Source organism: Osmerus eperlanus, unplaced genomic scaffold (genome assembly GCF_963692335.1).
Source record: "Osmerus eperlanus unplaced genomic scaffold, fOsmEpe2.1 SCAFFOLD_667, whole genome shotgun sequence".
NCBI lineage: Eukaryota > Metazoa > Chordata > Actinopteri > Osmeriformes > Osmeridae > Osmerus > Osmerus eperlanus.
Window position 1 is genome coordinate 1 of NW_026911765.1, and position 16,374 is coordinate 16,374.

The window sequence follows — 16,374 nt, forward strand, 5'->3', positions numbered from 1 at the left end:
AACACCAAGGGCCTCGGGGAAGGTGCTAGCCTGGAGCGGTCGGTCTGATGGCCGGCGGTGGCTCCTGACCAATCGGTGAGGAACGTGGAGGTGATCGAGCCGGTAAGGGAATCCACCGTTCCTTCACGGAGCAATTCCGTTCTCGAGGATCCACGTCAGTTTGGTTTGAAACACAGACAAGAGAGCCAATCAGGATGGATCTCGCCTACTTCCTTCTCCTGATTATGCCCCGCCCCCTCCCCCCCAGGTGACAGAGTGGGCTCCGTCGCTGGGGAAGACCAAGCAGGGGGAAGACCAAGTCTAAAGCCAAGTCAGATGATAAGTTCTACTCTGACTCTGGAGAGGAGGAGGAGGGGGAGGAGGATGAAGATGAAGGCTCTGGCAGTAGCAGCAGTGAAGACAGCAGCAGCAACAGTAGCAGTGAAGGTGTGTGTGTGTGTGTGTGTGTGATTATGTGCAGAGGCATGCATGGCATACGTTTTCTAAATATTTCATTGACATTTAATTTTGAGGGCGTTTCACGTTGTGAATGTGGTGTGTGTCTATTCAGAGTCGGGCAGCGAGGATGACAGCGACGACGAGAAGAGCAGCAACGACTCTGACAAGAGCTCCAGCCAATCAGAGAAGAGCTCCAGCCAGTCTGAGACGGAACAGAAGAAGAAGAAGAAGACCAAGAAAGCACCACAGAAGAAGAAGGCCAAACCCACAGCCAAAGACAGGTACATCACCATGAGGAACACGCACCCACATGTGAGAGGAAGAGGTTTGTGTGTGAGAGAGAGAGAGAGTGAGAGAGCGGTGTGTGTGTGTGAGAGAGAGAGGGGGGGGGAGGGGGAGAGAGGGGGGGTATGTGTGTGTGAGAGGGGTGCAGTGGCTAGTTCTAGTGTGCCATGTGATTTGTAACTGTAAATCTCAGCCAACCATCTGTTTACATCCTGTCCCTTCCAAAACACTGCTCTGTAGAAGCTCTTTTCCTGTCTCTCTCTCTCACACACACACACACACACACACACCACTCACAGAGAGAGAGAGAGGCTGAGCTGTTAAAATGTAGTTAGTGTGGGTTCCATTACCAGGCTAATCAAGGGGATTTCTCCTTCAGTAGTCTAACCCACATTTACATGGCTAATGGATAATGGCTTTTGATTGGTCATTTAGCAGCCTGGTGTTACCAATGAATGAGATCTGAGTCATTATGGCCGAATATGCCCTCACACACTCTTACACACTGGCAGATTTAGTCTCTGACACATGCTGTGTCATTCTCTCATGCACACACACACACACACACTACCCCTCTTTCCATTATGCACGCACGCACACACACACACACACACCACAGTGTACCTGCTTTTGCTGTGTGACAGGCCGCCGACTGACCCTGTTCCCTCCATTAGAGAGTGTAATTACAGCAGCTCACCCCAGCACACACACACACACACGCACTTACACGCACACACACACACACACACACACACACACACAGAGTAATTAGACCAACTCACCCCAGTGCTTCCACAACAAACACAGCATAATGCCCTCATTACGGCCCAGTCATTCCAGGCAGGGCCTAATCAGGCCCACAGTGATTTATATCGCTTTTTCCTGTTCGCAACAAATGAAATCTGTAGGCCAAATTAATACTGGCTTTTCATCATCGCCCAAGTTAAAAAGCCAGTTACCGTCACAATTCTCCTCGTTAATTTAACAGCTGAAAATCCCAGGCAGGCGAAGTAAACAGTCATTATAGGGACAAATTGAAGAGAGGGGGGGGGGGGGCGGGCGAGAGGGTGAGGAGAAGGGGAGGGGGAAAAGTTTTTAGTGAATGCAATATTAAATTAACTCTGTAAACAAAAGCAGATTGATCTTCGGCATCCTGGCAGTTGGGGCTCCGTTGCACGTTGAGGGAGTTCGAGAAAAGTGCTTCTTGTTGTTTTCCCCTCTTTGTCGTTCCAGTTTGTAAATGACTAACGGTCGTCTCTCGCCGCGCAACTTTGGCATATTTGGTTACGCGGCAAAAACATTGCGCGAAGAGAAAAGCAGATTTCTTTGTGCATCGTAGCCTCCGAACTGTACGTTGAAAGAGAGACGCAAGCTGCTGCTGTACAAAATCCGTCCTAGCCTCATTATGTCTGTGTCTGTGTTCCTGTCTGCGTGTGTCTGTGTGTGTGTGTGTGTGTGTGTGTGTGTCCGTCTCAGTGACTCTGACGAGAACGGGAACGCTCCCATGGCCAGCAGCTCGTCTCCTGAGAGCTCCTCTGAGTCCGAGTCCGCTTCTGAAGACGACTCGGCGTCCGACTCGGGCACGGAACAGAAGAAGAAGAAGAAGAGCCCGTCGAAACCCAAGGTGAGGCGTCTGCCCGTCCCTGGTCCTCCCAGCCTGTCTCCACCCTCACACTGCCCCTCCCTGGTCCTCCCAGCCTGTCTCCACGCTCACACTGCCCCTCCCTGGTCCTCCCAGCCTGTCTCCACCCTCACACTGCCCCTCCCTGGTCCTCCCAGCCTGTCTCCACCCTCACACTGCCCCTCCCTGGTCCTCTCAGCCTGTTTCCACCCTCACACTGCCCCTCCCTGGTCCTCCCAGCCTGTCTCCACCCTCACACTGCCCCTCCCTGGTCCTCTCAGCCTGTTTCCACCCTCACACTGCCCCTCCCTGGTCCTCCCAGCCTGTCTCCACCCTCACACTGCCCCTCCCTGGTCCTCTCAGCCTGTCTCCACCCTCACACTGCCCCTCCCTGGTCCTCCCAGCCTGTTTCCACCCTCACACTGCCCCTCCCTGGTCCTCCCAGCCTGTCTCCACGCTCACACTGCCCCTCCCTGGTCCTCCCAGCCTGTCTCCACCCTCACACTGCCCCTCCCTGGTCCTCCCAGCCTGTCTCCACCCTCACACTGCCCCTCCCTGGTCCTCCCAGCCTGTCTCCACCCTCACACTGCCCCTCCCTGGTCCTCTCAGCCTGTCTCCACCCTCACACTGCCCCTCCCTGGTCCTCTCAGCCTGTTTCCTTGCTCACACTGCCCCTCCCTGGTCCTCCCAGCCTGTCTCCACCCTCACACTGCCCCTCCCTGGTCCTCCCAGCCTGTCTCCACCCTCACACTGCCCCTCCCTGGTCCTCCCAGCCTGTCTCCACCCTCACACTGCCCCTCCCTGGTCCTCCCAGCCTGTCTCCACGCTCACACTGCCCCTCCCTGGTCCTCTCAGCCTGTCTCCACCCTCACACTGCCCCTCCCTGGTCCTCCCAGCCTGTCTCCACCCTCACACTGCCCCTCCCTGGTCCTCTCAGCCTGTCTCCACCCTCACACTGCCCCTCCCTGGTCCTCCCAGCCTGTTTCCACCCTCACACTGCCCCTCCCTGGTCCTCCCAGCCTGTCTCCACGCTCACACTGCCCCTCCCTGGTCCTCCCAGCCTGTCTCCACCCTCACACTGCCCCTCCCTGGTCCTCCCAGCCTGTCTCCACCCTCACACTGCCCCTCCCTGGTCCTCTCAGCCTGTCTCCACCCTCACACTGCCCCTCCCTGGTCCTCTCAGCCTGTTTCCTTGCTCACACTGCCCCTCCCTGGTCCTCCCAGCCTGTCTCCACCCTCACACTGCCCCTCCCTGGTCCTCCCAGCCTGTCTCCACCCTCACACTGCCCCTCCCTGGTCCTCCCAGCCTGTCTCCACCCTCACACTGCCCCTCCCTGGTCCTCCCAGCCTGTCTCCACGCTCACACTGCCCCTCCCTGGTCCTCCCAGCCTGTCTCCACCCTCACACTGCCCCTCCCTGGTCCTCCCAGCCTGTCTCCACCCTCACACTGCCCCTCCCTGGTCCTCCCAGCCTGTCTCCACCCTCACACTGCCCCTCCCTGGTCCTCCCAGCCTGTCTCCACCCTCACACTGCCCCTCCCTGGTCCTCCCAGCCTGTCTCCACGCTCACACTGCCCCTCCCTGGTCCTCCCAGCCTGTCTCCACGCTCACACTGCCACCACGAGACTGAGAAATCTCATTCGACACTGTGGGAATGTGATTTAGTCCGCCTGGTGGCTGTGGCATCCCCTCTCTCGTAGAACCTCTCCCTTTCTTCCTTCACTCCTTATTCTCACCCTTATTCCCCCCCCCCCCCTCTTTCCTTTTTCCTTTTTTCTCTCTTTCTCTGCTATGAAATTCTCATTTTGTACACTTTGCTGGCCGGGTAACGCCCCATGAATAATGCATCCCTTTCTTTTTTCTTCTCTCTCTTTCTCTATTTCCATTTCTCTCTCCCCCCTCCATCCTTCTCTCCCTCCCTCGCTCCCTCCCTCCCTCCCCTTCCAGAGCAGCGGCTGCTAACAAGGTTTCCCTCTCTATTACCACCACCAGGCGTCAATCAGAAAAGATCTGATAAGATACGCCCTCTAACTTCATTGTTTGTTTTCACTCTCACACCATTTCTCTCGCTTCTCTCCCTCCCTCTCCCTCGTTCCTGCCCCCCCCCTGAGCCCCCGGAGGAAGAAGAGTGGAATTTTCTGCTCCTTTATGGAACGTGACCGAAGCCGTGCTTGGTTAGGGGCGGCGTGAAGAAAAGTGGGCCGTAAAAAAAAGCAAAACGACGCTCGTATGTTTAAATTCGTTTTTATCAGGGCCCGTCGTAGTGAGACTGCGGCGTGCCACGCATCCCAATTCCCCCCACGTCGACGCCTGACGAGCGCTCGCTAGGCGTGGGTGGGGGTGGGGGGGGTGGGGGGGGGGCGGGGGAGGGGGGGGGGGCGGGGGAGGGGGGGGGGGGGGACAGTGGCACGCGTGCGGGCTGTGACGTGACACGCCGCACGACTGGTCACTGCGGAGGCGGATCTGAGAGACGCTCGCGGCGCCGCCGCTGGTCCCGGGTTCCACGTGTGTCACGTCCGCTGAGACGCGCCAGTCAGGAACGCTTCCCCTGCGCAGAACGCCGCCTCTCTCAATCGGCATCGGGTTTCACCGCAGCCTGGTGTTCTGGCTGCCTGGGGTTCTGGGCAGCCTGGTGTTCTGGGCAGCCTGGTGTTCTGGTAGCCTGGTGTTCTGGCTGCCTGGTGTTTTTGCAGCCTTGTCCCATCCCCGGAGGGGCCAGTGTTCTCCTGCCTCACACGCCCTGTTCTCTCTCTCTCTCTCTCTCTCTCTCTCTCTCTCTCTCTCTCCCCCCCCTCAGGTGGAGGGGACACCGGGAAAGGAAATGTCTCTGTTGGACCTAGACGACTGTGAGCTGTCAAACTCTTCTCTGCGCACCTCTGCACTCACATTGGCTTCATCTTCACATGGTTCATGGCTAATTTGTCTCAGAACAATCACTCAGGGAAGACAGAAGCTAACAAACCGACAAACTTCACTAGGAGTCCACAGTAAATCACGCCCAGACTCTGTATGACACACAGTCCCTTTGAAGGCTTATCTTTTTCCTAAACAGAACTGTCTGATATGCAGATCTACTGTGCGAGAGAGAGGCTTCTCTCATTTGAAAACATCCTAAAATGGTATAAATCTGTGTGTGTGTATTCTGCAGTCTCTCCCACTCCTGTGACCACGTCCAAGTCCTCGGTCCTGTCCCCCAGCCTGTTCTCTGACCTGGAGGGGCTCTCTCTCTCCAACGTGTCCTCTGTCATCCAGGTAAGATGTGTGTGTGTGCGTGCGTGCGCATGCTTTCAGGCATGCTTCCTGTGTCCATGTCTGTGTGTGTGTGTGTGAGCGCGTGTGTGTGAGCGTGTGTGAGTGAGGCACTGATAGAGCGGAGAGCCGCGTCTAGCGTGTTGGTTCAAACGAGCCTCTGTCCCCAGTGTGTCTGTGTTCCACAGCCTGGCTATTGACCTTTACATCTAACGCCTCCCCTTTACATCTAACACCATCATCCTGCTGCCCTCTCTGTCTCACCCCCCCCCCCCCATCTCTCTTTCTCTCCTCTCTCTCTCTTTCCCTGCCTCTCCTCCTTACAACCCTTCATTTTTTACAGCTAGAGACTGTGAGAAATGCTCGCTCTTGTCTTTCCTTTTTTTCGTCCTCCCTCCCTCTCTCCCTCTCTACTTTCATCTCTCTCTGTCAGATGCCCTGTCCCTGGTGGGGTCTTCCTACACTGTGTATCTGATGGTCGACCTTTCCTGGTGTGACGGCTCTTTTCTCTCCCCTGTGTGTGTGTGTGTCAGCGTGTGTGTCAGCGTGTGTGTGTGTGTCAGCGTGTGTGTCAGCGTGTGTGTCAGCGTGTGTGTCAGCGTGTGTGTGTGTCAGCGTGTGTGTCAGCGTGTGTGTCAGCGTGTGTGTCTGTGTGTGTCAGCGTGTGTGTCAGCGTGTGTGTCAGCGTGTGTGTCAGCGTGTGTGTGTGTGTCAGCGTGTGTGTGTGTGTCAGCGTGTGTGTGTGTGTGTGTGTGTCAGCGTGTGTGTCAGCGTGTGTGTGTGTGTGTCAGCGTGTGTGTCAGCGTGTGTGTCAGCGTGTGTGTCAGCGTGTGTGTGTGTCAGCGTGTGTGTGTGTCAGCGTGTGTGTGTGTGTGTGTTTTGTATTCTTCAGCCATAATGTCTGCTGTCTCAGTTCTGGCCTGATACATCCTCCTCTTCTCCCTCTCTCTTCCTCAGTATGGCCATATGTTAACATGTTACCAGTAATAACATACTGTTTACAATTCATAGCCCCACCAGTTAGTTAGTATGTTTCCCTAGAATCAGTTTCTAGAGTATTCCGCTTACAGTTCCAAAGCTCCACCACCGCCTCAGTGTGTTATCCACATGTTTGTACAGTAGCTAGCTCTGATGTGGCAGCCTAGCTAACTGCCTGTACAGAAGAAGAAGCCCTCATGGGAGAGTTCTTCCAAACCCTGGCTGAAACGTGGGAGATGTACAGAGTCTGTGTTATCATCAGCTGTCTGGGCCGATCTTGACTGGAGGCCTGATCAGACTTCTGTATTCCAGGCCTGGCCCTTCACTCCTGCCTGTCTGTGTGTGTCTGTCCGCCTGTCTGTGTGTCTCCGTCTGTCTGTCTGTGTGTCTCCGTCTGCCTGTCTGTCTGTGTGTGTCTGTCTGCCTGTCTGTGTGTGTGTGTTCGTCTGCCTGTCTGTGTGTGTCCGTCTGCCTGTCTGTGTGTGTCTGTCTGCCTGTCTGTGGGTCTGTCCTGGTGATTGACAGCCCCTCTCAGGGCCGTGTTTATGCAGACTGGATCCTCTTAGCCAGTTTCCCCTCCTCAGGTGAAGGCCAGGGAGTAATGCGGAATAGAAATGCAGATTAGAACTGTTTGCACATCAGCATCTGATTTAAAGTCAATTCGATGCATAAATACATGATGGGCATTGGGATTCATAGACAGGGGTAAATAACCTCACGCCACCCTATCTCTTTTTGCACGCACGCACGCACACACACGCATTGATAGACACACCCAGTGAAACAGTCTTTCTCGCACACACACACACACACACACACACACACACACACACGCTGGCCCCGGTGTCATTTCTATTTCTCTCCAATCCGCCCACAGAGGCAGCGAGTGTGTCTCAGCTGAGCGCTCGGGCCCTTTTAGAGAATTACTGCATGGTTATCAAAGGCATTTAGATTAACCCTGGTCACTGTCTTTGACCTCCTCCTCCCCTCCTCCTCCTCCCCTCCTCCCCCTCCTCCTCCCCTCCTCCTCCTCCTCCTCCTCCCCTCCTCCTCCTCCTCCTCCCCTCCTCCTCCTCTCCCCAGACCCTGCGTGTTCCCGCTCTCTCTAATAACATTTTGACATTAGGATCTCTCACAAATGCCTCTTAAATCCCCCCACCCCTCCCTCTCCACACACACACACACACACACCCTTTCTATCCGCCGTCCGCCTGTATTGGGGTGCAAGAGAGAGGAGGGGGGGTGGAGGAGGGCAGGCAAAGCTGATAACTTTTCATTCATAATTAGCGTCTGGCGAATGGGGCCGCGTTGGGGGGAAATTGAACTGTCAGCGGAGGGGCGCTGGGCGTTTGACCCCATCACACCCAGAGGGGGCCATCATAATTTGTTCATTTGGTGCCCATCAGGCGGGCGCCGCCTCGCCCTCCGCCCCTTCCTAGCCCCCCTCACCCCTCTGACCTCCCCCCATAGTGGGCGCGCAGGTTCGGGCCTAATTATGAACCAGCAGCAGGACTCAAGGAGGGAGGGAGGGGGGGGGGATGTTAGCCCCCACCTCCAGCTGTCAATCACACGTGCAGGAACGCCCTGACGGAAACACACCAGCCTGGACGCACCACGCAGGGGGTCAAGTAGTTAAGTTAGTGTCTGTGTGTGGGGTGTGTTTGTGTGTGTGTGTGTGGGGGGGGTGTATGAAAAAAAAAAGACTAAATGTATGGGCTACAGAGATGGAAGGAATATTGTGTTGCATTCATTCAAACAGTCAGGTTAGAATCTGAAACTCCAATGGGACGGTTTCCAATTGCGCCCATTTTCATTTTCCTGTGATATCCATGACTACCAACAGGAAGCTGTCACCTGTAACAGCATTGGGCCCATAGATGCTACGCTATGACACTCTCCTAGATACGCGATTTATACTCGCAGACCCCTCAGCTGCCATCATTATTTCACAGCATACCAAGATTAATCATATTCTTAGAAATCTAATTTGGTGACAAATTGGCTGAAATTAGCCAACCTCTGCCTCTGTCCTCGGGTTAGCTATGAGTGGTTTCAGGTGAGACTTCGCTGACATTTCTTTAATTTCATTTACAGTCAAGGTCTTATGATGGCCTCCATTAATTGTCATCTCCTGGCTGAAGGGAACAATTACACCCGGACACATGTCTCTCTATCTCTCTCCCTCTCTATCTCTCTCTCCCTCCTCTCTCAATCTCTATCACTCTCTCTCTCATGAACAATTTTGCTAACATAATGAAAAGCTCTCTCCAGAGTAACAAGCAGCCAATGTCAGAAAAACAGAAATGGATTTTCAATACATTCCCATACGTCTCTGTACGGCCCGCGCCCCTGCCGTCTGAGATTGGCCTCCCTTATGCCAGACTGCCCGGCGCTGGTTAGCCCTTTGAATATGTCAGCGGGATTTTCAGGTCATTTGCCAGAGAGGATGCTGGGAGCGGGGGGGCGTCCGGGATCTGAAGGTGACTGCCGTCTGTGTCATCCATCACCATGGCTTCCTTTAAGTTGATACATAATAGAGCCTCTCAATCAACTTCCTGCCTCGTTGTCGTGTCCCCCCCCCCCCCCCCCCTCCGGTCCAGGCCGGAGAGAGGGAGACGACGAAAGACAAAAAAAAAAAAAAAAAGAAGAAAAGGAGCCCTCCAAGGGTGTGTGTGTGAGAGGCGTGGGAGTCAAGGTTACCCCCCCTCCATCCCTTCTTATTTACTCTTGGGATCTTGAGGATGCGTCCTGGTTCGACAGTGGACACACCAGGAGGTGTGTGTGGTGTGTCCATAACCTCTGTGTGTGTTTGTGTGTGTGTGTGTGTGTGTAAGCTCCTTTGTGTCTGTGTGCTCTCGTGTGTGTCCAGGGAGGAGTGTGCGTCTATAATATCATTGGTGTGTGTGTGTACTCCTGTGTGTGTCTAGTTTTTACTGTCTGCCATGTCAAATTGGTGATGATAAGGGTTTTGAAGCACAATCCTGTCCTCCCTCTTTCTGTCCTCTCCTCCCTCCGCCCCTCTCTCTCCCTCCCTCGCTCGCTCCCTCTCTCTCTCCTTCCCTCTCTCTCTCTCTCCTTCACTCACTCTCTCTCCCTCTCTCTCTCTCCCCCTCTCTCTCTCTCTCTCTCTCTCTCTCTCTCTCTGTGTGCTTGGGGCAGACAGGACCTTGAGCGGGCTGGCAGGATGTGACTGTCAGGGAGGTAAATCTGGCCTGTGAAGGGGCAGCAGACATTACGGCCAGCTTTATCGACACCGACTGCTCTGACACGTCCAAAAGTGGCCCGATAAATTTCCCCGGGCGGCGTGACGGGCGAGGGTGAGGGCGCCGCAGCGTGACAGCGCGCCGGCAAATGTTTGTTTGACCCCCCCCCCTCCTCCTCCCTCGGTACGCGACGACACACTTTGCTGTCCTGTCAGGGAGATAAGGAGATGGCCCTGGTGGTGGGGTCTGCCTGTAGTCCGTTCAGAGTCTCACCCTCATTGGAATCCAGGTCTTTTTGAGTGTGGAAGAACTACAGTTAGGTCCATAAATATTTGGACATTGACACAATTTTCATCATTTTGGCTCTGTATACCACCACAATGGATTTGAAATTAAACAATCAAGATGTGCTTTAAGTGCTGACTTTCAGCTTTAATTTCAGGGTATTTACATCCAAATCAGGTGAATGGTGTAGGAATTACAATACATTTTATATGTGGCCCCCCCCTTTTTAAGGGACCAAAAGTAATTGGACAATTGGCTGCTCAGCTGTTCCATGGCCAGGTGTATGTTATTCCCTCATGGGAGTTCGTTATTTCATTGACAAGGAGCAGATAAAAGGTCTAGAGTTAATTTCAAGTATGGTATTTGTGTTTGGAATCTGTTGCTGTCAACTCTCAATATGAAGTCCAAAGAGCTGTCACCATCAGTGAAGCAAGCCATCGTTAGGCTGAAAAATCAAAACAAACCTATCAGAGAGATAGCAAAAACATTAGGTGTGGCCAAATCAACTGTTTGGTACATAATTAAAAAGAAAGAACACACTGGTGAGCTCAGCAACACCAAAAGACCCGGAAGACCACGGAAAACAACTGTGGTGGATGACAGAAGAATTCTTTCCCTGGTGAAGAAAAACCCCTTCACAACAGTTGGCCAGATCTAGAACACTCTCCAGGAGGTAGGCGTATCTGTGGCAAAGTCAAAAATTAAGAGAAGACTTCACCAGAGTAAATACAGAGGGTTCACCACAAGATGTAAACCATTGGTGAGTCTCAAAAACAGGAAGACCAGATTAGAGTTTGCCAAAAAACATCTAAAAGACCCTGTACAGTTCTGGAACAACATCCTATGGACAGATGAGACCAAGATCAACTTGTACCAGAATGATGGGAAGAGAAGAGTATGGAGAAGGGAAGGAACTGCTCATGATCCAAAGCATACCACCTCATCAGTGAAGCATGGTGGAGGTAGTGTTATGGCGTGGGCATATATGGCTGCCAATGGAACTGGTTCCCTTGTATTTATCGATGATGTGACTGCTGACAAAAGCAGTAGGATGAATTCTGAAGTGTTTCTGGCAATATCATCTGCTCAGATTCAGCCAAATGCTTCAGAACTCATAGGACGGCGCTTCACAGTGCAGATGGACAATGACCCGAAGCATACTGCGAAAGCGACCAAAGAGTTTTTTAAGGCAAAGAAGTGGAATGTTCTGCAATGGCCAAGTCAATCACCTGACCTAAATCCAATTGAGCATGCATTTCACTTGCTAAAGACAAAACTGAAGGGAAAATGCCCCAAGAACAAGCAGGAACTGAAGACAGTTGCAGTAGAGGCCTGGCAGAGCATCACCAGGGACGAAACCCAGCGTCTGGTGATGTCTATGGGTTCCAGACTTCAGGCTGTCATTGACTGCAAAGGATTTGCAACCAAGTATTAAAAGTGACAATTAGATTTATGATTATGTTAGTTTGTCCAATTATTTTTGGTCCCTTAAAAAGGGGGGGGCCACATATAAAATGTGTTGTAATTCCTACACCGTTCACCTGATTTGGATGTAAATACCCTGAAATTAAAGCTGAAAGTCTGCACTTAAAGCACATCTTGATTGTTTGATTTCAAATCCATTGTGGTGGTATACAGAGCCAAAATGATGAAAATTGTGTCAATGTCCAAATATTTATGGACCTAACTGTACATGTTAGTTGAGGGAGGGGTGGGAGGGAGGGAGTGCCTGGCCGCAATCCTGTTGTTGTCTTCCCGGTGCACAACAGTGTTGAATCACTTAGCGTTCAATGCTATCAAACTAGCTTCGGCATCTCACTCACTGACACACACCAACACACACACACACACCAACACACACACACACACACACACCAGAGAAAAACACTGTGGAGTTCAATCTTCTCAACTCCCTGTTGTATTTCAATCACATTCTCCACGCTCCGACACGCCGTGACCGTCCTCAGAGCACGCCTCCTCCCGTCTCTCTCACCTGTTCTGGAGCACTCGAGCCACGGCCACCGCACGCACCGCGGGCGCCTTTGTTTGCCGCGCGAGCACGCCAGCGGAGCGTGTGCGCACGCTGGTGTCGGCCCAGGCGTGTTCCCGGCAGAAGTTGCATGTTTAACCCTCGTGCTGCCTTCGGGTCACATGACCCAAAGGTTCATAACGAACCATTGTTGTGTTTACCCAATTTTACCCAATACAAAAACAAATAAAAATAATTTTCTTTTAACCATTCCAATGTGGGGGGTCTGAGACAGCCCGACAGTTAAAAGAAAATGCTTCACTTTGTTTTTGTATGAGGTAAATTTGTCGCAATACGACGGTGGGTCACAATGACTGATGGGTCAGAATGACCCGAAGATAACACAAGGGTTAAAGAACATTAACACCGCCCACTTTGTCACTTCACCGTGCACTCTCTCTGGAGCGGTTTCCGTGGTATTTGTTGTCGTTTGTCGCTTTCCTCGCTAGATTTCTCACACCTCTCCCTTAATCTCCCACCGTCTCTCTCTCCATCGCACCTCTTTTATCTCTCCATCTTGCCACATGTCTGCAGGAGATGAATCGTGCCCCGACTGTCTCCAGAGAGCATCTGTTTTGGGAAGGTGCTAATACCTGTTTTTTGCGTTTTCTCGTTTGCGCTCCTCATTTGCACCAGGGTGCTGTGTGTGTGTGTCTGTGGGAGACATATGTTTTAGACTCCAAGGTGCTAAGTATCCTGAAAAGGGAGGCCATGATATACGTGATGTGCGATATTTATATCATGTTTCCCGTGTTTGGACAGCCGTCACATTGATAATCTTGATAAGGATTGATTAAGCTTCGAAACTTTTTTTGTTGTCGTTAAGATATCTCTTAGGGGGCATTTTTCTGCTTTTATTTGAAAGTGTTTAACAGAGAGGACAGGCAGTGGAGGGGGGGGAGAGAGAATGAGAAATGCCGCAAATGACCCGGTGCTGGAATCGAACCCGGGCTCCTGCGGTTAGGCCTCGGGCCTGCGTGGTGCGTGTTCTTACCTGGTGAACCCCTCAGGGACAGCCCCGTTTCAAACTGGTTCGACGGTTGACAGTTTCTAGACCTCTGATTGGTGGGTGTCAGTATGATGGAGACTTCTTTGTTTCACAGTTGTCTCTTTTTGTGTTGTTTGTTCATTTACATTCTTAGGCCAGATTGTCGTAACTACTACCTAACAGGGTTAGGGTTAGTAAATATAAACTCAGTTTCCAATAAGATGATAATAACTCCTGAGTAAAAAAAAAAAATAGAAAATGCGTGGTTCATGAAACCAACGATGCAAAAAGCCCCTCATCCTTAATCACATCCAAATCCTTTGAAATGGTTTGACCGACGCCAACTTTGTTATTCCAACGACTGTTTTCGAACGCACAAAATAAAAAAAAACACGCATTGTCATGTTTGTCTGATGTTTTGGAAGCCTAATGTATCCACCTAAGACAAGAGCGGGGGCCTTTGCCTCTGTCAAGTGGGGGAGCTGAGAGCCAGCGAAGGATGAAGGCCCGTTCATCAACAGGAGGAGAGAGGCCAGCGCTAATGCAGCCCAGGCAAAGAAAACCTAGGCAAACACTCTACTTAAACCCACAACATCTCTGCCCTCTCTGCTTTTCATCCTCCTTCTACCGACTGTGGTAATTAAATTTCCTGTCCCTGAAAAGGTAAAAGCCGCTCTAATAGAGCCCTGAATGGCTGTCTTGGCCCACACTGCCTCTTGAGTTTGTCCTCTCATTAGACCTTGTTTTTATTCGTTCCTGCTTTAGGCCTGTGCGTCGAAAGCCCCGCTCCCTCCTAACCCGCCTGATTGGCTGAAACGGGCCCTTCGCCCAGGCTGCGGGAGTTCATGTTAATGAAGGAAGCGACGACGCCAAAGTTATTAAGCAACCCCCATCCCCCCCGCCCCCCATCCCCCGCTTGGACGGGAGGGACCGCAGTGAATAGACTTTATGCTAATGAAGGCAGCCGTAGTTTTCAACTCAGGTTGAAATGATTAAAGTGTAGTTCTGTGTACTCGCGCTGTTCGCTCCTCTCCACGCAGCGATGCATTAGCATGGAGGCTTGTTTGTCTTTGGGTTCTCCTCGCACGCGTTTATTAATTTATTTTCTTCTTCCGCGGCCCCCTTTTGTGCTGGTTTCGTTTTGAAATTGCCCACAGTGTTCTGTAGCTTTTGTGCTTTTGTACACCGTCCTGTTTTCCCGAGCTCTATCCCGTTAATGTGTTGATAGCCTCTTACTCTCTGAGCTTTTTCTAACGGGCGGTTTCGCGGGTCAGTTTGGGTTTCGTGCGTCGTGGCCTCGTTGACAGAATATCCTTCCCGTGTATCCAGGCGAACCCACCACCACAAGCTCCGCTTCCTGTCGGTTGTCTCCGTCTAACCGTGTCCTCGACGTGTGCCTGCAGGTGAGCTCCCCAGCCTTCCTGGACGTGAAGAGCCACAGCCTGCTCCACAAGATGACAGGGAAGGGGCTGTCGGCCCAGTACCACTTCCCCAGGCAGACCTGCCTGGCCCAGCCCAGCATGGTGGCTGTCCAGATCAGCCTCACCAACGGCTCCGACCAGCCCCTGGACCACATCCACATAGACAAGAGCCCTGCCGGACTCGACATCCACTGTTTCAACACCATAGGTTAGTACATTTACATTTAGTCATTTAGCAGACGCTCTTATCCAGAGCGACTTACAGTAAGTACAGGGACATTCCCCCCGAGGCAAGTAGGGTGATGTGCCTTGCCCCAAGGACACAACGTCATTTGGCACGGCCGGGACTCGAACCAGTGACCTTCTGATTACTAGCCCGATTCTCTAACCACTCAGCCACCTGACTCCCCTTAGTGACCTCACATCTGTCTGTTTCGACACCGTGGAACCATAGAATAGAGTGAATACGTAAAGAACAGTTTCCTTCCGTCCGCCATTAGCTGTGGTCAGAGTTTTTCCCTGGTTGCCGTGGCCCAGCTGCTCGACGATCATGGGCACGAACGACCTGAGAGCCTGAACACAATCTGACCATCCAGATCTGACCGAAAAATCCTCAGATGGCCAATAATCATCCAGATAAAACACCCAGTTCGGCCTCGTCGGTCAGGAGTCAGGACAACCCGCCGCATGTCCATCGCCGAGATCGACTCTTTATGAATCGCTATCATCACCCATCAAGACTCCACGCATGCATACACCACCCGGAGAGAGGGAGAGAGGGAGGGGGGGGAGGAAAGGAGAGGGGGAAAAAACAAAAAACATGAAAAGACTGGTGAGCGCGCTCAAGCATGTTAAAAGCGTCAATTGCGGTGGATTGATCAGGCATCCAAACAGTGGGTAATTGGGATCGATTGAGCTTGGCTAATGTGAGAGGGTGGCTAGGGTTGGCCTATAGAGACCGAGGGGGAGGGAGGGAGGGGAGGGAGGGGAGGGAGGGAGGGAGGGAGGGAGGGAGGGAGGGAGGGAGGGAGGGAGAGGGAGGGAGGGAGGGAGGGAGAGGGAGGGAGATGATGGGCACATGCTTGTCTTTAGCAGAACCTACTGCTACTGGGCCTCGGGTCAAAGTCAGTCAGCTAATTGCTGAGTTCCCTTCGTACAGTTTGTAGTGTTGCTATGGAGATAGTACACAGTTTAACACACACACACACAGCTATACACGCGCACACACAGTTACACATCGATATACACACACACACAAGGCCTGCTTCTCTCACCAGGCGCGAGGAGCGAAAAAGAACTCCTCAGTCAAGAGTCCAGCCTGGTCTGTTGTTGTGACTGCTCTGTTTCCTGTGGCGTGGCTGTGGAGCCACGGGTTCTCTGTCTCTCTAGCTGTCTCTCTCTCTCTCTCTCTGTGTCTGTCTCTCTGCCTGACGGTCTTAGAGAGACAGATAGAGAGAGAGAGAATCCAAGCCTGGCCAGGGAAGCGTGGAAGATGTTTTCGTCCCGTCTCCCCCTTCCCTCGCTTCCTCCGTCACTCTCTTCAGTTGCTTTTCCGCCCTGTGTTGTGTCCCTCTCTCTCTTTTTCTGTCTCTCTCTCTTTCATTCTTGGTCTTTGACTCTTTTTGGTGGGGGTCGGGGTGGTGTGGGGGGGGGGGTGGGGTGTGACATTTCCGTTGACAAGCCTTTTTGTTTGGGAGATGTGCGAGTGCTTCGCGTGTGTGTTCTCTGGTGAGATGGAGATGAGGGTGAGATTGAAAGATGGATTTCTCACACGCGGTGGCCTTGCTTTGTGAAGGAGAAAACACAAGTGGTGTGCGTGCGAGCCTGTCTGTTCCACTCTGATGCACCCCCCCCCCTCCTCCCCACCACTACCTCTTT

The 16,374-nt window shown here is 52.5% G+C and overlaps 1 protein-coding gene across 1 annotated transcript; it reads left to right on the forward strand.

The window, feature by feature from the left end:
* Positions 1–48: 48 nt before the first annotated feature.
* Positions 49–14,704, forward strand: LOC134016570 (AP-3 complex subunit beta-1-like; the record flags this gene model as incomplete). The annotated part of the gene is made up of 7 exons (XM_062455915.1): positions 49–102; positions 248–426; positions 551–719; positions 2,200–2,347; positions 5,141–5,189; positions 5,492–5,595; positions 14,479–14,704. Coding segments are annotated over exons 4-7 (499 nt in total), but the record flags the coding sequence as incomplete, so codon positions are not given.
* Between the last annotated feature and the right edge of the window lie 1,670 nt (positions 14,705–16,374).